The sequence below is a fragment of the Aquarana catesbeiana genome, linkage group LG02 (assembly GCF_042186555.1).
Source record: "Aquarana catesbeiana isolate 2022-GZ linkage group LG02, ASM4218655v1, whole genome shotgun sequence".
Lineage (NCBI taxonomy): Eukaryota > Metazoa > Chordata > Amphibia > Anura > Ranidae > Aquarana > Aquarana catesbeiana.
The window spans coordinates 596,977,375-596,998,417 of record NC_133325.1 but is presented as its reverse complement, the minus strand read 5'-3'; the positions used below and the strand labels follow the sequence as shown (position 1 = coordinate 596,998,417).

The following is a 21,043-nucleotide window of genomic DNA, read 5'->3' as shown; positions in this document are numbered from 1 at the left end:
ATCCACTTTCAGACAATCCCTGAAAGCTCATCTCTTCAGAGAAGCCTATCTGGCCCCCACCTAACAACTGTACATTTATCTTCTCAGTCAGCACATCACCCACAGTTATTACCTCTTGTATCTCTTGACCTTCCCTCTTAGATTGTAAGCTCTAAGGAGCAGGGCCCGCTGATTCCTACTGTATTACAGTGTATTGTATTTGTACTGTCTACCCTCAAGTTGTAAAGTGCTACGTAAACTGTTGGCGCTATATAAATCCTGTATAATAATAAATCAGAATAAAAACTGTGCAAAAAAAATGTGACGTCACCTGCCAGTTTCTATAATTCCTTTTTCTTTAAATATTTTTGGCAAAACCAAATAAATAAATAAAATGTACACAATGCAGTCTGTCAAAATCATTAACAGTTTTTTTTTTTTGAGACCCAGTAGTAATACTGTTTTAATACAAGATCTAGATTTATTACCAGATCTAAGGAGCAGGAGGTAATAAAACAAAGTTACAGTATGAAAAAAAAAAAAAAAAAAAAAACAAAAAAACTCATGTGTTAATGCTAAATACTGCATTTTTTCTTTACCCCATTTTCATGTTTTATTTCCTTTTTATTTTTTATTTTTTTAGAGATGCGCTACAAAAATAAGCTCAAAACAAAGAGTTGTTAATCTGTAACTTTGCAATGCTTTATAATAGAAACATACATTTAGTGTCAATATATGGGTCACGTTATAGAATAAAATTTGTACCTTTTTCTATATTTACAGGAAGACTTGTATTAAAATAACATTAGTCATAATAGGAAAAAATAAAATAAAAGCTTGCGTAGAAAATACTTCCTGAAAGACAATACTGCCCATGAGAAAGAAAAACATACATAAGATACAGAATGTAAAAAGTTGTTTTTTTATAGGAAAACAACTGGGAAGATTAACACACTGACTGACATACAGTGCATCCGGAAAGTATTCACAGCGCTTCACTTTTTCCACATTTTATGTTACAGGTTTGTTATGTTATTCCAAAATTGATTAAATTAAATTTTTTTCCCTCAAAATTCTACAAACCAAATACCCCATAATGACAACCTGAAAGAAGTTTATTTTTAATAAATTTGCAAAGATTTCAAACAAAGAACAAAAAAAAAAAAATCATATTTACAAAAGTATTCACAGCCTTTTCTCAATACTTTGTTGAAGCACATTTGGCACCAATTACAGCCTCAAGTCTTTTTGAGTATGATGCTACAAGCTCGGCACACCTATTTTTGGGCAATTTCTCCCATTCTTCTTTGCAGGACCTCTCTAGCTCCATCGGGTTGGATGGGGAGCGCCGGTGCACAACCATTTTCAGATCTCTCCAGAGACGTTCAATCAGGTTCAAGTCTGGGCTTTGGCTGGGCCACTCGTGGACATTCACAGATTTGTCCTGTAGCCACTCCTTTGTTATCTTGGCTGTGTGCTTAGGGTCGTTGTCCTGTTGGAAGATGAACCTTCGCTCCAGTCTGAGGTCCAGAGCACTGTGGAGTAGGTGTTCATCAAGGATGTCTTCGTACATTGCTACATTCATCTTTCTCTCGATCCTGACTAGTTTCACAGTTACTGCTGCTGAAAAACATCCCCACAACATGATGCTGCCATCACCATGCTTCACTGTAGGACTGGTATAGGCCGGATGAGCAGGGGTGCCACGTTTCTTACAGAATGACGCTTGCCATTTAGGCCAAAGAACTCAATCTTTGTTCCATTAGACAAGAGAATTTTGTTTCTTATGATCAGAGTCCTACGGGTGCCTTTTGGCAAACTCCTGGTGAGCTGTCATGTGCCTTTTACTGAGAAGTGGCTTCCTTCTGGCCACTCTACCATACAGGCCTGATTGGTGGAATGCTGCAGAGATGGTTGTTCTGCAAGGTTCTCTTCTCTCCACAAAGAAACGCTGGAGCTCTGTCAGAGTGACAATAGGGTTCTTTGTCACCTCCCTGATTAAGGCCCTCCTCCCCCGATCGCTCATTTAGGCTGAGTGGCCCACTCTAGGAAGAGTCCTGGTGTTTCCAAACTTCTTCCATTTATGGATGGAGGAGGCCACTTTGCTCATTGGGACCTTCAATTCTGCAGAAATTTTTCAGTACCCTTCCCCAGATCTGTGCCTCAATACAATCCTGTCTCGGAGGTCTACAGACAATTCCTTGGGCTTCATGGCTTGGTTTGTGCTCTGACGTGCACTGTTAACTGTGGGACCTTATATAGACAGGTGTGTGCCTTTCCAAATCATGTCCAATCAACTGAATTTACCACAGGTGGACTCCAATCAAGTTGTAGAAACATATCTGGAAACCAGATGCACCTGAGCTCAATTTTGAGTGTCAGGCCAGGTTCACACTGATGCGACATGACAGCCGTCCTACTTTGGATCCGACTTTGCCCTGTGACTTGAAGCCGACATACGTCCGACTTTCAATGAACGGGGATCCGACTTGGATCCCCGCCAATACCAGGCACTTTTTGGTATGAATCTTGAGTGGGAACTCCATGCCAAATTTTAAATATAAAACCGGCATGGGTTCTCCCTCCAGGGGCATACCAGGCCCTTGGGTTTGGTACGGATTTTAAGGGTAAGCCCCTACGCCAAAAAAACAGCGGGGGGGTCCCCCCCAAATCCATACCAGACCCTTATCCGAGCATGCAGCCAGGCCGGTCAGGAAAAGGGGTGGGGACGAGCGAGCGCTCCCCCCCCTCCTGAACCGTACCAGGCTGCATGCCCTCAAAAGGAAAAACAAAAAGGTACGCTTGGACCACAAAGATGGAATAAATCACGATACTTAGAAATCGAAACTCAGGGTGGCAATATTATACAAGAAAAGATCATATCGATGGCACTACCCTAAAAACCAGCATCAACCTAGGTTAAGTCATGTACAGAAAGCAAATAGGCATGCCACCACCATTACACCAACTTCACAGAAAATAAATATCAGCAGTCGGATGAGGTAGAGTGGCTTATTCGTAGATGGAGAATCTATCCATTTATCCTAAACTTCGTGAAACTTTTCAGCACAGCCACAAGCTAAATAGGTTACTTTGTACAATGGTAAGGCTGAGTTGACTAGATGCTTCCAGAAACACAGAGAGGGCGCTAAGGAAGATTTTCATCTAAGAACAATGGCTTTACGTGCATAAAAGTGTAGAAGACGGAAGAGAGTCCTAGGGGCCCTACGAGTAGCTCAGGAGTCAGAAATTACAGCCGTCCAGAATGCCTGGCTTAATGAACACTGTCAGAAAATATGAATGTAGTCCGCTGAGTTTGTTAAATGCCTCCAGCAGGTAGCAGGGACTGACGAATATGTTTTATGCAATCGCACAGGAGTAAGGTAAACTCGGTGCTGAATCTTAAACTGGATCAGTCTATCTCTAGTAGACACCAACTAAGAAAAGGAACATTCCCACATTTCCTCCTAGTCTTCATCCAGCTCAGGGAGATCAGAGAGCCACTTAGCTTTCCAGGGCCGAGGTATATAGAGCAACTGGCTGTTCGTCAAATTGTGTTTGGAAGGCATGTCTGAGCTGGAGATATCCAAATAGATAGGAGTTAGGAAGATCATAGGTTTGCGTCAAAGTGGATGTAAACCCGAATCATGAAATTTGAGCTGGGGACATATCTGCAGTGTTTTCTTATCTCTGTATAAAAGTCACGTGTCTTTATGCTGCTCTGTTGTTCTGTTATCAGCATAACTTCTGTCAAGTTCTCTGTCAACTGTGATAAAGCAAGCCTGAATTTTGGGTCAGGGTGGGTGCTATAGATTAGCAGAGATCTGGTCTATTCACAGTACAGCTCTGCAAGTCTCTGCCTATGTGGAGGGGGGGGGTGCTTTTCCTCCAATCAGCTGTCACCAAGTGTAGGCAAAGAATCCACACCCTCAGGTGAATCAGGAAGAGAAAATTCTAACAGGACGTGCACTTTCTAAACAGTATATAAAAGCTTAAGACAGCAAATATACATGTAAAACGTAAGTAGGAGGATTGGTTTCATCTCCATGTATCATCTGAGGCTGTTCACGTCACTGGGTATATGTGCGGGTTTACATCCCCTTTAAGCTATCAAAAGCTCAGCAACTGCCCCTCTAAACAAATCTGGTCTAAGTATTTTATGCCCTTAAAACACATATTTGTGGATCAGGAATGGACAGAAACTGACAATTCAGGGTTAAATCAAAAGGGGAGTATGCAGAGAAACATGTCCAGGAGGGTTAGGGTGGGCAGCATAAACTACCAACCAAGCTTTCAACACTGATTTCATAGAATTAGTCAAATGGGAGAAAGGAAACAGGTCCAGGATACAATAGGTTTAGCAAGGCCTCATATGAGCCTAAACTGGAAGGCTCCAACACCACCACAGCATTAGAATAATCTGCAAGTAGCCAGTTATGGGCATGTGGTAATAGGGAGGCCAGATAATATTATATATAATAGAGATCAGGGCAAGCCAAGCCCTCCTAATGCCAGGGTCTTTGGAGGCCTGACAATTTAAACCTTGGCTGACCCAAGACCCAGAGGTAAGAGACCAGGCAGGAATTCCTAAGTCAAAATATTTTTTTGGGTATCCATTTGGCTGAATGCCTGAAGACATAAAAACGCAGATAGAAGCTTAATTTTAAATAAAGTTATTCGTCCAATCAGGGAAATTGGGAGATCATGGCTACAATTTAGCTTTCATGTGCTGCACAAAGGGGGTTATGTTCAAATTACTATAATCAGAGGTTGAAGGAGTGACCACAATGCCAAGGTATTGGATCCTGGTAGTCCATAGCAATGGGAGGTCCGGATCAGCCAAGCGCCCAGTCTCTGCGTCAATGGGCAAAATTTGAGATTTATCTCAGTTTACTTTCAACCTGGAGTGCTCCGAAAATTGTGAAAGAATTTGGAGGGCCTCCTTAAGCACACGGCCAGCGTTATGGACAACTAGCGGTCTGATTCATGTGCCGAAGGCACCCTTCAACAGGATCATTCCATAACCACTTCTATTAGCAGTCCTGATGAAGGGGGAGTCCTTAGTCCACTTAAATGCTTTGGCCTCTTTATTTTTTTAATTTATTTATTTTTTTTAATTGCTGAAGCTTCAAATAAAATACCCTTATATTTAACTTCACTGGATACCGGGCACTTTCCCCTTCTTTCCCAATACATGTGGAATCAACCTTAAGGCCGTACCCAGAGGTCAATAGTTTGTAAGCTCTTGGAGGGGATAAGGGATTATATACAAGATTTTAGTATTGAAAACGGTATCATTAGCAGAAATCAGCATGGATTCATGAAGAATCATTCTTGCCCAACCAATCTATAAACCTTCTATGAGGAGGTGAGCAGCCATTTAAATAAAGGAAGGCCTGTAGACATGGTGTATCTGGATTTTGCAAAGGCATTTGATAAAGTTCCCCATAAACGTTTACTGTACAAACTAAGGTCTGTCAGCATTAGCCAAAGGGTGAGTACATGGATTGAAAACTGGCTGCAGGGGTGAGTTCAGAGGTTAGTGATAAATAGGGAGTACTCGGAATGGTCCGGTGTGGAAAGGTCCCCCAAGGTTCTGTCCTGGGACCAATCCTATTAATAATTTAATCATTAACGATCTGGAGGATAGGATGAACAGCTCAATCTCAGTATTAGCATACTAAGCTAAGCAGGGTAAGAATTTCTCCCCTGGTTGTGGAAACTTTGCAAGAAAATCTGAACAAATGAATGGGGTGGGCAACTACATTGCAAATGAGGTTTAATGTAGAAAAATGTAAAATTATGCATATGGGAGGCAAAAATATGAATGCAATATACTCATTAAGGGGAGAACCTCTGGGGGAATCTAGGATGGAAAAGGACCTGGGGTCCTAGTAGATGACAGGCTCAGCAATAGCATGCAATTCCAGGCTGCTGCAAGCAAAGCCAACAGAATATTGGCATGCATTAAAAAGGGGATTAACTCCAGAGATAAAACGATAATTCTCCCACCCTACAAGACTCTGGTCTGGCCGCACCTGGAGTATGCCGTCCATTTCTGGGCACCAGTCCTCAGGAAGGATATGCTGGAACTGGAGAGAGTCCAGAGAAGGGCAACAAACCTAATAAAGGGACTGGAGGACCTTAGTTATGAGGAAAGATTACGAGCATTGAACTTCTCTCTGGAGAAGAGATATGATTTCAATGTACAAATACCGTACTGGTGACCCCACAATAGGGATAAAACTTTTCCGTGAAAGGGAAATTAAAAAGATGTGCGGCCATTCACTAAAATTAGAAGAGAAGCGGTTTAACCTTAAAATGCGCTGAGGGTTCTTTACTGTAAGAGCGTTAAGAAAGTGGAATTCTCTTCCACAAGCAGTGGTTTCAGCAGGGAGCATAGATAATTTCCAAAAACTATTATATGGGCATCTAAATGACCTTAACCACTTCCCACCCAGCCACTGTACATATAAGGCCGGGTGGGCGCATCCCCTGAGTGGATGTTCCTGAACGTCCATCAAAAGGAGAGGGATCACACAGCCGCGCAATCCGGACACACGGCATCTCGGATTGGCAGGAGGGCTCTGTGATCTGCCCTCCTGATCACATGATGGCTGTGTCCAATCACAGCCATCATGTGATGTAAACAGCCTGGGGGGGGGGGGGGGGGGAGTCACAGAAAGCGGGATCACGCGCCCGAGCCCGATGTGCCTGGGTCCCCCAGAGATTGTCCCTCCTGATCACATGATGGCTGTGTCCAATCAGTAAAAAACACCAAAACCTGTACCAGTAAACATATGTGCACATCTGTCCGCGATCATCTGGTGCATCTAATTCAATTGTCCTAGTGCTCCAGGGCCTTCAAAAATGTGATAGGTACTCAGAAAACTAAATGTAATTTATGCCTTTAGAATGTCTGATGGTGCTCCCTGCATGTTGGGCCTCTGTATAAGGCCAGGCTGTGAAAAAGTCTCACACATGTGGTATCGCCATACTCAGGAGTAGCAGAGTATATTTTGAGGTGCAATTTTTGCCATGTACGTGCTATGTGTTAGAAATATCTTATAAAATTGACAACTTTGTGTAAAAAAAATGTAAATGTGTTTTCATTTTCTTTCCACATTTTACAAAAACTTGTGGAAAAAAATTACATATTCAAAAGATTCATTATGCCTCCTGGAATATAAATTGGGGTATTTGCTTTCCAAAATGGGGTCATTTTGTGGGTAATTGCATTGTCCTGATGCTCCAGGGCCTTCAAAAACGTGATAGGTAGTCAGGAAACTAAATATTTAATTTATGCTCCTAGAACACCTGATGTTGCTCCCTGCATGTTGGTCCTCTGTATTTGGCCAGGCTGTGAAAAAGTCCCACACATGTGGTATTGCCATACTCAGGAGGAGGAGTAGCAGAATGTAATTTGGGGTGTAATTGCAAGTTTATCTATGCCATGTGTGAAAAATAACTAATTGAATTACAATTTTGAGGGGAAAAAAATTAAATAAAAAAATTCTTCATTTTCCAAACTATTGTGGGCAAAAAAAAATGTAGCTTCAAAAAACCCACGATGCCTCTTACAAAATACTTTGGACTGTCATCTTTACAAAAGGGGGTCATTTGGGGAGTATCTGTACTGTCCTAACATTTTAGGGCCTCAAGAAATGAGATAGCCCGTCAGTACATCAGGATTGATCAATTTTCAATGATACGTAGCCTAGCTTGTAGACTCTAACTTTCACACAAACCTATTATCATACACTTATCTGGATTTTTTTTATACCAAACACATGTAGCAGAATACATTTTGGCCTAAATGTATGATGAAATTTAATTTTATTAGATTTTTAAAACAGAAAGTAGAAAATATAGTTTTTTAATATTTTCACTTTATAATCGCAAAGAATAAAAAAAACCCAGTGGTGAATAAATACCACCAACAGAAGCTCTATTTGTGTGAACAAAATGATAGAAAAAAATTTCATTTGGGTACATTGTAGCATGAGTGAGTAATTGTCATTCAAGGTGCAAGAGCACAGAAAGCTGAAAATTGCTCTGGGAAGTTAGGGGGTGAAAGTGCCCAGTATTGAGGTGGTTAACATACAGAGATATACAATGCAATGCTGACATAAAAGCACACACAGGTTGGACTTGTGTCTTTTTTCAGCATCACCAACTATGCGTGCTGAACGATCAACAATCATCAGCTGGAGATTTGAAGAAGCGGACCAAACCATCATATAGGACTCGAAGACGGCTAGGGTACAGCATGCTGTACCGTGAAACCTTGGATTACGAGCATAATCCGTTCCAGGAGAATGCTTGTAATCCAAAGCGCTTGCATATCAAAGAGAGTTTCCCCATAGAAGTCAATAAAAACTAAGATAATTAGTTCTGCATTGACTTCTATTGCATGCAAAACCACATGTGGCCAGAGGTGGGGGGGCGCTGGAGAGCCTCGGAAATACTCGGGGACAGCTCGGCTGAACTCGGAAAGACTCGGGAACAGAGTTTTTCAGAGTGTTTCCAAGTATTTCCGAGTGATTACGATGAGAGAAGATTGTGGAAAGCCGCACTCCGAAAGATTAGCTATGATTAAGCACTGTTTTATAGTGTGAAACGCGTCAGATTTATCCTGTGTTCTGCTGTAACATGTATTTTTTTATATCAATTTTTATAAATAAAAGGCTAATCTTTTGGAATGCGGCTGTCCAGAAACTTCGCTCATCGTTACTGCTATATGCATTGCCAGCACCTGCTACTTCAATTCTGAGGAGAGGTACATTTCCAATTGATCTACTTAGAGCGGTGATTTCCCTATTTCCAAGTATTTCCAAATGGCTCCGAACCATTCCGAGTGTTATCAGCGCCCCCGCACCTCTGGCCAAATGCGGTACTGCACACCACATTAGCTTGAATGCTGCTTGTTTTGCGAGGCAACACTCGCAAACCGAGTCAGGATTTAAAAAAAAAGTTGCTCGTCTTTCAAAACGCTCGTTAACCGCGTTACTCGTTAACCAAAGTTCCACTGTATTTGATATTCTTTTCATGAAGCCTCCTATGAACATCATTGAAGGTTTTTCTCCTGCTCTGTAATTCAACGGAGAAATATGGTAATAGTAGGACAGTTGTATTACCGTAGGGAAGCGCAGGGTGCTTGCAAGCTTCCAAAAGGATCAGGTCATAATATCGGTAATTGAGACAACGGACCAGAAATGGACGAGGATTCGTTCCTGGTATGGCGCATTCTGTAGGTACTCAATTAGCACGTTCAACGACGTAGGTTGGAAAAACCTCAGTGACGCCCAGCAGATTTTTAAAGAACCCTTCTGCTGGTTGGGCACCCTCTTCATCCCCCGGGAGTTCGTTTTTTTTTTTTTTAGAAATTTGAAAAGATTTCAAACAAACTTCTTTCACGTTGTCATTATGGAGTATTATTTGTAGAATTTGGAGGAAAATAATAAATGCAATCCTTTTTGGAATAAAGCAGTAACATAACAAAAAGTTGGAAAAAGTGAAGCATTGTGAATACTTTCCGGATGCACTGTATATGCTGGGTTGCAGGGGATGTACTCCTACTGAGCGGAGCAGTGTGCTCCGTGTGAAAGGGGCCTTACATTTTGAGCATCTGCATACAATAAGCACTTGCCGCCCGCCGTTCATCATATGACGGCCAGGCGGCACGGCTCTCGTTCTGGGAAGGCGTCATGACGCCCTGCCCTTTAAACAGGAAATGTGCGTGATCGCGCACACGCATCCCTGTACCCTCGGTGGCAGCGTGTCATGGAGACAGCGCTCACCACCGAGGGGGGTAAACAGCTATTGGGCATGGCTGTTTACCACGTGATCAGCCGTGATGAAGTCACGGCCGATGACAGCTGGTACCGCCCAATCGGGAGCGCAATCGGGAGCACGCCGCGCGTGCACATCAGTGGCGGCGTGTTCCCGGGAACACTGCTCGTCACCGACGATGGTAAACAGCCATCGGCCGGTGGCTGTTCACCATGTGATCGGCTGTGAACCTTTCACAGCCGATCATTAAATGTAAACACAGAGCGGTAACTAGCTGTTACCAGCTCTTCTCTCCTCACACATCGTTTCCAGTGTGAGGAGAGAAGAGCCAGGAGCAGTGAGTTACCGATCTGTGTCTGTATTGTACTGCACCAAGCACAACACTTGTCCCATCGCCCCCCCCCATTGTCATCTGTCACCCAACAGTCACCACAATCACCCCATAAAGTGCACCTGTCACATAAGACTGCCATCAGTAACCGTCAACGGTGCACCTGTCAGCCATCACCCGTCACCCATCAGTGGCCGTCAGCCATTACCCGTCACCCATCAGTGGCCGTCAGCCATTACCCGTCACCCATCAGTGGCCGTCAGCCATTACCCGTCACCCATCAGTGGCCGTCAGCCATTACCCGTCACCCATCAGTGGCCGTCAGCCATTACCCGTCACCCATCAGTGGCCGTCAGCCATTACCCGTCACCCATCAGTGGCCGTCAGCCATTACCCGTCACCCATCAGTGGCCGTCAGCCATTACCCGTCACCCATCAGTGGCCGTCAGCCATTACCCGTCACCCATCAGTGGCCGTCAGCCATTACCCGTCACCCATCAGTGGCCGTCAGCCATTACCCGTCACCCATCAGTGGCCGTCAGCCATTACCCGTCACCCATCAGTGGCCGTCAGCCATTACCCGTCACCCATCAGTGGCCGTCAGCCATTACCCGTCACCCATCAGTGGCCGTCAGCCATTACCCGTCACCCATCAGTGGCCGTCAGCCATTACCCGTCACCCATCAGTGGCCGTCAGCCATTACCCGTCACCCATCAGTGGCCGTCAGCCATTACCCGTCACCCATCAGTGGCCGTCAGCCATTACCCGTCACCCATCAGTGGCCGTCAGCCATTACCCGTCACCCATCAGTGGCCGTCAGCCATTACCCGTCACCCATCAGTGGCCGTCAGCCATTACCCGTCACCCATCAGTGGCCGTCAGCCATTACCCGTCACCCATCAGTGGCCGTCAGCCATTACCCGTCACCCATCAGTGGCCGCCAGCCATTACCCGTCACCCATCAGTGGCCGTCAGCCATTACCCGTCACCCATCAGTGGCCGTCAGCCATTACCCGTCACCCATCAGTGGCCGTCAGCCATTACCCGTCACTGGCCGTCAGCCATTACCCGTCACCCATCAGTGGCCGTCAGCCATTACCCGTCACCCATCAGTGGCCGTCAGCCATTACCCGTCACCCATCAGTGGCCGTCAGCCATTACCCGTCACCCATCAGTGGCCATCAGCAGTGCACCCATCAGTGACCGTGGCATGTCACCCGTCTGTGACCATCACCTGTCACCGTCCGTGGCCTGTCACCCATCAGTGACCATCGCCTGTCACACCGTCATCACCTATCAGTGAACGTCACCTGCCACACATCTCACAGCCCATCAGTGACCGTCACCTGCCACACATCCATCAGAGTCATTTCCAAAAGATTATACACCAGTGAGGAGGCGTTCCAGATCCTCTCCATGACTGATGAGAGCAATGGGGAGTTCTCATCAGATTCCAATTCTGATTCCGAATCAAATTCGGCATTTGAACCCAATAGTGAATCGGCAAATGATTCGGAGGAAGAATGGGTCCCTCCTAAAAGGGCACGGCACTCTGGAAACCAGGATTATATTCCAAAGCTTTCGCCAGCAATAGGCCTCAAGAACAAATTCCCAGGCCCAGTACCAGCGCTGCTGCCAGCGATAGGCCCAGGGAAGAAATGCCCGGTACCAGCGCTGCCGCCGGCGATAGGCCCCAGGAACAAATGCCCAGACCCAGTACCAGTGCTGCCACATCACACCTGAGTACCAGTACAGGAAATTCAATTCCCCCTCTACATATTTGCCAGATGGTCTTGCCAACCCAACATGGCTGCCATCCGACTCAGGATCACCAATTATTCCCCCATTCACAGCACAGCCAGGTGTGCAGGCCAACACCCAAAATTTCACAGCAATTGTTTTTTTTTCTGTTTTTGCCCGACACTTTGCTGCAATTCATTGTGGACCAGACACATTTATATGCTCAGCAGTATATTGCCAACAACCCCCAATCATCCTATGCCTGTCCATTTGAGTGGAGAGATCTGAATTTGGAGGAGTTCAAATTGTTTATGGGCCTCACCCTAAACATGGGGCTTACAAAAAAAAAAAAAAAATGAAGGACATGCCTTTTGGTCCACCAACCCAATCCACAACATGCCCATTTTTTCTGTCGTAATGGCCAGGTCCCGATACGAAATGATAATGCACTTTCTTCATTTTAGCGACAACACCCAGGGCCCTCCAAGCAGTCATCCAAATTACGACAAATTATATAAACTTCGCCCACTGATAAATTTCTTTTCCCAACAATTTGCAGAACTCTATGTCCCGATCAGAATATGTGTGTCGATGAGTCCCTGGTACACTTTTCAGGCCGGCTAGGAATAAAGCATTATATTCCTAGCAAAAGGGCCAGATACGGAGTAAAATTATACAAGTGCTGTGAGAGAGCCACGGGATATTTGTATGCGTTCCGCATATATGAAGGAAAAGATTCCCAGCTCCAGCCCCTTGAGTGCCTGGCCTACATGGGCACAACTGGAAAGATTGTATGGGACTTGGCATACCCACTTCTGAACAAAGGATATCACATATACCTTGACAATTTCTACACTGGCCCGCCCCTTTTTAAACACCTATACATTGCAAAAACCCTGGCCTGCGAAACCTCCAGAAAAAATAGGAAGGGCTTCCCACAATTTCTAGCAAACAAAAAGCTGTAAAGGGGGGAAAGAGCAGCATTGAGATGCAATGAAGTGCTGGTCTTGAGGTGGAAGGATAAAAAGGGACGTGCACATGATTTCCACCATCCATGACGACACTACAATTGAGGTTCAAAGAAGACGAGGTCCCATTGAAAAGCCAGTATGTGTCCAAGAGTATAATCTCTACATGTGTGTGTGTGGGGGGGGGGGGTTCAATGATCAAATGATTCAGACCTATTTGTCGATAAAGAGGTCTCGATTCTGGTACAAGAAGGTAGCAATTTCTCACATCCATTTGGCCGTTTATAATTCCTACGTAGTCTACAGCACAGAAAGCCCCGCCCCTTCCTACAATTCATAGAAGAAGTTGTTACATCCCTCATCTATCACCAGAGACACACCCCCCCCCCCCCCCCCCCAGAAGACCTTCGCTCTGAGGCTGTTTGCCGACTTCATGAGTGCCACTTCCCCTTCAACATTCCACCGTCTGAAGCAGGCCGAAGACGGCAAAAAAAAAAAATGACGCGTGTGCACCAAAAGAGGCTTTCGAAAAGATACCAGCTACCATTGTCCCCAGTGTCCCTCCCAACCTGGCTTTTGCATTGGTGAATGCTTCCAACTTTATCATACATCCCTAAAATATTAGCCCATATTTTTAACCATTTCCCCATTTTCATCATCTGTGCTGACCATTTTCCATGCTTCCCCAAATAACCATGCCACTGCCTTCCATGTTAACTGACCCTGGCCTGTTTTTTGACTATGCCTCTGCTACCGTTTGGACTGCTTCCACGTGAACTGACCCTGGCCTGTTTTTTAACTATGCCTCTGTCTACCGTTTGGACTGCCTCCACGTGAACTGATCCTGGCCTGTTTTATCAACTACGCTTTTGCCTACCACTTGGACTGATCTGTTGCCCTGCTACTGTAGTACACAGGGGTGTCACACATGTGAGGGGCTCCAGAATTGTTTTTCCGGATGGAGAAAATTTTTTTTTGTTTTCTCCAAGTTTTGGAATTTCCGAATTAGGGCCTGGAGTCCTCAGGCTTCATAGAGATTTGGGTGGGTCGAAGCCTCTACCCCTGTGCCCAGGTCTTACCCGATTGCGGCCCTCAGCCTGCTGCTGACTTACTGCCATTATGCCTCTGCCTGCCGCATGAACGGACCACACCGCTACCTGGACTATGCAAATAATTAGCTGTAGCAAGAGGCAGTATGTTTATGAAGGGCTGGAGAGCGGTACAATGAGTGTCTGCAGGTAACCGTGTACCAGGACCAATATTATGGCTGTGCTGGCCGTCTCTTCCTGGTCAATTTCTATGGACTGTGCTGTGCTGACAATATCCTTGTGCTGACTATAGACAATATTCCTGCCTGCTGCCTGGATAATTACTATTGCTGTCGCTAAGCACATCCCTGCCTGCTGCCTGGACCAGTGCTCTCCTCTGTGGACACTACTAAAAGCACAGAAAATGCTTTTTTTTTTTTTTTTTTTTACCCTTTCCCCAATATAATTTATTTTGGATTGTAATTCTTGGTATGTACATGCTATGTGTTAGAAATATGAAGGGCCTTCAAAAATGATAGGTTGCCAGGAAATTATGTGTGTCATTTATGCTCCTAGAATGCCTGATGGTGCTACTTGGATGTTGGGCCTCTGTATGTGGCCAGGCTGTGTAAAAGGCTCACACATGTGGTATCACCATACTCAGGAGGAGTAGCAGAATGTATTTTAGGGTGTCATCTTTGCTATGTACATGCTATGTGTTGAAAATATCTGATAAATGGTCAACTTTGTTTTTTTAAAAAAAATGCGTTTTCATTTTTTTCCACATTTTCCAAAAACTTCTGGAAAAAAACGAACCATTCAAAAGACTCATTATGCCTCATAGATTATACGTTGGGGTGTTTGCTTTCCAAAATGGGGTAATTTGGAGGGCAATTCCATTGTCCTGGTGCTCCAGGGCCTTCAAAAGTCTAATAGGTGGTTGAGAAATGAGATGTGTCATTTATGCTCGTAGAACGCCTGAAGATGCTACTTCAATGTGGGGCCTTTGTATGTGGCCAGGCTGTGTAAAAGTCTCACACATGTGGTATCACCATACTCGGGAAGAGTAGCAGAATGTATTTTGGGGTGTAATTTGTTGAATGCATATGCTCTGTGAGAAATAACCTGTTAGTATGACAATTTTGTAAAAAAAAAAAAAAAAAAATCTTAATTTTGCAAAGAATTGTGGGAAAAAAATTACAACTTAAAAAACCTCACCATGCTACTTAATACCTTGGAATGTCTACTTTCTAAAAAGTGGTCATTTGGGGGGTATTTGTACTTTCCTGACTCAAAAAATGAGATAGGCCTTCAGTACATCAGGTGTGATCAGATGTGATCAATTTTCAGTGATTGGCACCATAGTTTGTAGACTCTATAACTTTCACAAAGACCAAATAATTTACACTTATTTGGCTTATTTTTTACCGAAGATATGTAGCAGTAAAAATTTTGGCCAAAATTTATGAAGAAAAAATGACTAATTTGCAAAATTTTATGACAGAAACAAAGAAAAAGGCATTTTTATTTATAGCACAAAAAATAAAAAACCCACTAGTGATTAAATACCACCAAAAGAAAGCTCTATTTGTGTGAAAAAAAAGGACGCAAATTTCACATGGGTACAGTGTTGCATGACTGAGTAATTGTCAAAGTGTGATTGCGCTGAAAGTTGAAAATTGGTCTGGGCAGGAAGGGGGTGTAAGTGCACTGTATTGAGGTGGTTAAAGTACTAGTGCACCCAAAAGTGACACAGCTAGGAATCTAGTGGGCTGAGTCAGCCCCTGGAATTTTATAGGTCTTGGAAACTTAAAGGCCAAGTTCACAGAAAAAAATAATCAATGCACATATTTTTGCAGAAAAAAAAAAAAAAAAAAAAAAAAACACATTTATTTTTTTCTTGCTGGAACCTGGAAAACATTGTACCCCAATCAGTAGATCACGGTGCAATGTGGGCTGCTGCTGACATGTCCCCCAGCTTTCAGCCCATACCTCTGTACAGACTTTCAGTTAGAAAGTTGGAGGATATGTCCATGGACTACAAGAGTGCTCATCAGCACCACCACAGCCCATTGAAACTGCAAGCTCATCTGCCACCATGGTACATGGACTTGTAGTTTATTCATTATAACAGGAATCTGTGAATAAAAGACACAGCTGTGTGGACTAAGCCCAATGCAGCTACTCCGTTTTTAAAAAGTAACAGGGCGAGGATGTCACAGGGAAGGAGAGATTGGGGGGGAGAGGAGGCAGGAGTGGAAACATGTTACATGCACCACCCTAAACACGGGTGGAACATGCAACAGGTTCCAAAAGGTGAACTTATCTTTTAAACAGCAAGCTTTTCTTGGCATAATTCCTGAGTGTGTTGCAATGGCAAAAAAATGTGTGCACACCTAGGAACTCAAGAGCAGGCATGTCAATTACCGTATTTATCGGCGTATAACACGCACAAGTGTATAACACGCACAAGTGTATAACACGCACATTAATTTTAAGAGGGAAGTTTCAGGGAAAAAAAAAAAAATTTAAATAAGGAACTTTGAAGCAAAATAAGGGTCAGTGCCCATCTGCAGTCTCACCATTGCCACCAATGCAGCCCCATCAATGCCCATCTGCAGTCTCACAAGTGCCATCAATGCGACCTCATCAGTCCACATCAATGCAGCAGCCTCACCATTGCCATCAATGCAGCAGCCTCAGCATTGCCATCAGTGCAGCCTGATCGTTGCCCATTTGCAGCCTAGAGGGGACAGGGAGGGGGGCGGGACAAGCGCCAAAAGATTATATACAGTGAGAATCTCCTATGATAGACAGAACAGTGGTCCAATGGCAGCCCAGGAGACGGGACTTCCTATTACAGAGGCCGCCAAGTAAACAGGAGATTCTCACTGTATGTAATCTGACAGCGCTCATCCCGACCCCCCCTCCCTGTCCCCTCCGAGGCATCTAAAATTGAAGTATTGGCGTATAACACGCACGTGCTATTTGCACCCAATTTTTAGGGTGAAAAAGTGAGTGTTATACGCCAATAAATACAGTATATTCTTCTAGAGATGCAGATAGCTCCGCTTTAAAAATAAAATAAAATAATAAAAACATAATTAAAGCACAGCGGTATGCTTTACAATGTGTTTACTGCTCTTGCTGGCCTGGGTACTCCAAAATGTCCTATTAAAATGATGAGTAAGAAAAAGAGTCAGTAGTAGAACAGAGTCATGTGAACGGAATGAACTCCATATGACACCACAGGCTTCACACCAAGCCCTGCATTTTCTGAATGGGGAAGAAAATGAAGGCAGCATTATGAAGTAACCTCACAGAATATAACAAAACAGATAACTATATCTGCTCTCCAGTGCAAATTAGCCCCCTAGAGTGGGCTGAAAAATACATGAGCACTTAAAATTCAAAGGCCTCATGCATACAGACTGGGGCTTCCCTCCATTTAACCACATCCAGCCATTGCTTTCTAAAGACAGTTGTACACCTATGGTTCCTAGGTGGAGAAAACTTAGAAAAATTATACAGCCCCGGGCGCTGTGTGCATGAAGCCTGAGGCCCCTTTCACATTTGTGCGACCTGACAGTCGTGAGATTTTACCGCAACTTTAAGCAATGCCTGTGTAATGTTGAGGTCTATGGACTTTAAGGCTGGGTTCACACTAAAGCTGCACGATTCTAGCCAAAATGAGAATCACAATTTTTTTGCTTAGAATAAAAATCACGATTCTCGTGGCGTAACATCATCTTTCACGTTATACAAAAAAATTGTGCCAACTTTACTGTTTAGTTTTTTATTAATTCATTAAAGTGTGTTTTTTCAAAAAAAAAAAAATGCGTTTGAAAGATTGCTGCACAAATACAGCGTGACATAAAATATTGCAACAACTGCCATTTTATTCTCTAGGGTTTCTGCTAAAAAATGTAAATGTATGTGTATATATATATATATATATATATATATATATATATATATATACACACACACACATACTAGATATATCCATATCTATCTATCTATATATATATGTTTGGGGGTTCTAAGTAATTTTCTAGCAAAAAATACTGATTTTTAACTTGTAAACAAGTGTCAGAAAAAGGTTTAGGGCTCTTTCACACTGACGATCCGATCGTATGTCCGTTTTTCATCCTTCCATTTTCGGATGAAAAACAGACATACATGTATTCCTATGGAGCGTCGGATGTCAGCGGTGACATGTCCGCTGACATCCGACCCGCTCCGATCCGAAAAGTGTAACGGAGGAAAACTCTACTTTTCCATCCGTTTTCGGATCGGATGACGACGGACTCTACGGTCCGTCATCATCCGATCCCCCATAGGGGATAGCGGTGCTCTGACAGGTCCGTCGCTGCACACCTGTCATTTTCCTGCTCAGCGGGGATCGGCGGAGCGATCCCCGCTGAGCAAGCGGGTGTTCACGGGGCGGAAAGTGCCCTTAGTCTTTAAGTGGTTAAACTTCCCTCATTTATAGACTGAAGTTTATTCCTTTGATCTAAAAGGACGAAGTGTTACAATGTTTCTCCTTATCCCTGTCTAAGCCAGGGGTTGGCAACCTTTTGAGCATGGTGTGCCAAAAAATGTTTTCAAAGAAATTGAGAGTGCCGGTTACATAAAAATAAAAGTCAACTTCACACGCTCAATCACGAAAAGGTATTTTTATCAAGTAAATGCTGTAAAATACTTGAAAAATAATAAATGAACACACACATAAATAGATCCAAATGCAGATAGCATTGCCAAGTCTACTCTCACCAATTATTTAACGACTAATCGTGCAGCTCTAGTTCACACTTATACGAATTGGACGTGAGTATCCCCGCATCCAATTCGCATGACAGGAGACAGTGCACGGCCCGCAATGGAGCCGTTTCACACGTCTCCAGGGCAGCCGCAGTCTGCATTTGGAAAGGGTCCTGTGCGTCTTTGGTTCCGATTCAGGTGTGAATTCAGGCAAAAATTTGGACCTGATTCACACCTGAAATTGGTAAACAGGGACCCACCGGACCCCATGCTGTGAGCCACAACCACAGCATGTGTGAACCTAGCCTTAAAGTCAATCATACAGTGATATAAATTTGGCCAATTCAGCAGGGACCATCCGAATTTTAACAGATATATGAGCACCCATTTCGATGAGATGTACGAGCCTGTCTGTTTTTTCCCAAATGATTATTGCCGCAGGCTATAGCCAGCATAACTACTCAATGTGTTCTGCTGACAGGGAAGACTTCCCACGCTCCCTGATGGCAGAACATAATAGCCCTGCAGGAGGGATTCCCCCATCAACAATGACAGTTAGCACTGTTTGCCCACAGTTAAGCTGTGGATTACTTTTCTGCAAATTTAAATTAGATTACTACCAAACCTATTTTCCTTTTCACTAAACTTTAGGTGGATCAGTATGACAACCTACTTCCACATATATAGAAGGGTACTGCAGAGGCTCTTTTGGTTTTATGAGATACCTGGATGACTGGGTCCCATTCCAGCAGTGCTTTATGGTAATGTATGAAACCATGCAGCGTTTTGTCATCTGTGTGCTGTGCTAATAAAATTGGTGTGTTGGCTTCCCATAAGCAACACATACTACTGTGCAAATACTGTACGACAATTACGGGTATTACAGCAGGACATACTGGCCCCTTCTTCTGGAGGATTCTCCTATAATACAGAAACATCTAGAAGTCTAGAATGTCTCATAGTATCTCCACACATGCTAGAAACCTGTTAAAAAGGTTACTAAACCCAGGACCCTGCATTCACTATATCTGGTCTCCCGCAGTACACAAAACATGGAAATGCAGTTTTTTTTTTGTAAATATAAATTGCTAAATACATTTTCTCATCATTAGTATAAAGCAGTCTTCTGACTTCTATCAATGTTTGGCTGAGCACTGTTTAAAGCTTGTAGGAGGAGCTTTCCTTCTCCTCTGACTGTCCTATGAGGCTGCAGGACCCCTGACCCTCTGCCTGGGCAGTGCTGATTGACCCTGTGCTGATCACATGCACCCTCCCAACAAAAAAAACTTTCTAGCAAAAACACCCAAATTGGGTGTTACACACCAAACTGAGCATGTTCAGAGTACCCACAAGACTCTGTACCATCGGGAGATGGTTTGGGGACTGTGGAAGAAGGGTAGGATCAGAGAACTTGTATAATGTATGAATGTATGGCCAGCTTAACTCTCCATTATCTCCAAAAATTAAATCGTTGCAGATGGAATGAACCTTTCAAGCCCCACTTTATCCAAGATTCTTTTTCCATTTCTGGAAAGGGGAAGGGATAAAACCTCTACAAGGTTTGAATCTGCTGTCTGGTTCACCATTGGAGATTTACCCCTTACTTCCTTTCAGAACAATGGAAAATGTCTTTAGTTGGGGGGAAAAAAGCAAGATGGTAAAGGTTAGATCCTTTGTCAGGTTATTATTACAGTATGTGTTCTTGTCTTAATGCCAACTGCTCCCCTAACTTTTTCTCCTGCTGTTACGGGCACAGAAAGGTGAGGGGTAATATCTCTCCAAAGGAGTCAAAACACCACAATAAAAACCTGAGAGAAAACCGGCAGGAGAAATATACATAATGTATCCAGTTGCAAGAAAAAAACTTGCTTTTCTTTCAAAGCACACACAAGACCACAATAGTATTTTAGTAATGCATCAAATCCTTACTAACTACATTAAACAGTAAATTGTTCTTGTCCTTACCTCCAGCTACAAGGCCAGACTCCCCCAGCTGTATTGCAACACCAAATCCTCCAAGCTTGACTGGGGCAGAGTTCTCTTTTGAAGCAAGGAGTACACAATGAGGCTACACAAAAAAATAAAAAAATACAATGGTATTACTTGTTAAATATCACCAACAGCAATTATATCCTCTATGAAAATTATTTAAAAATTAAAAGACGACTAAAGCATCACTATCTACACATGTTAATGGGTTATAACCACTTGAACTCCGAAAGATTTACCCCCCTTCTTGACCAAGCCATTTATTGCAATATAGCACTACGTTATTTTAACTGACAATTGCACGGTCATGCAACGATGTACTCAAATAAAGTTGATGTAAATTTCCCCACAAATAGAGCTTTCTTTTGATTGCATTTGATCATCACTGCGTTTTTTTTTTTTTTTTTTGTGCTATAAAACAAAACAAATGACTTATAGTGGGACGACGATA

General features: G+C 43.5%; 1 protein-coding gene across 15 annotated transcripts in view; it reads right to left on the bottom strand.

The window, feature by feature from the left end:
• Nucleotides 1–21,043, bottom strand: part of CASK (calcium/calmodulin dependent serine protein kinase) — a 508,902-nt gene that overhangs the window by 245,358 nt on the left and 242,501 nt on the right. For all 15 annotated transcript variants that reach the window (XM_073616292.1, XM_073616297.1, XM_073616294.1 and 12 more), the window contains exon 6: nucleotides 20,569–20,671. In XM_073616292.1, the coding sequence (XP_073472393.1) occupies nucleotides 20,569–20,671 (103 nt within the window). The remainder of the gene's footprint in view (nucleotides 1–20,568; nucleotides 20,672–21,043) is intronic.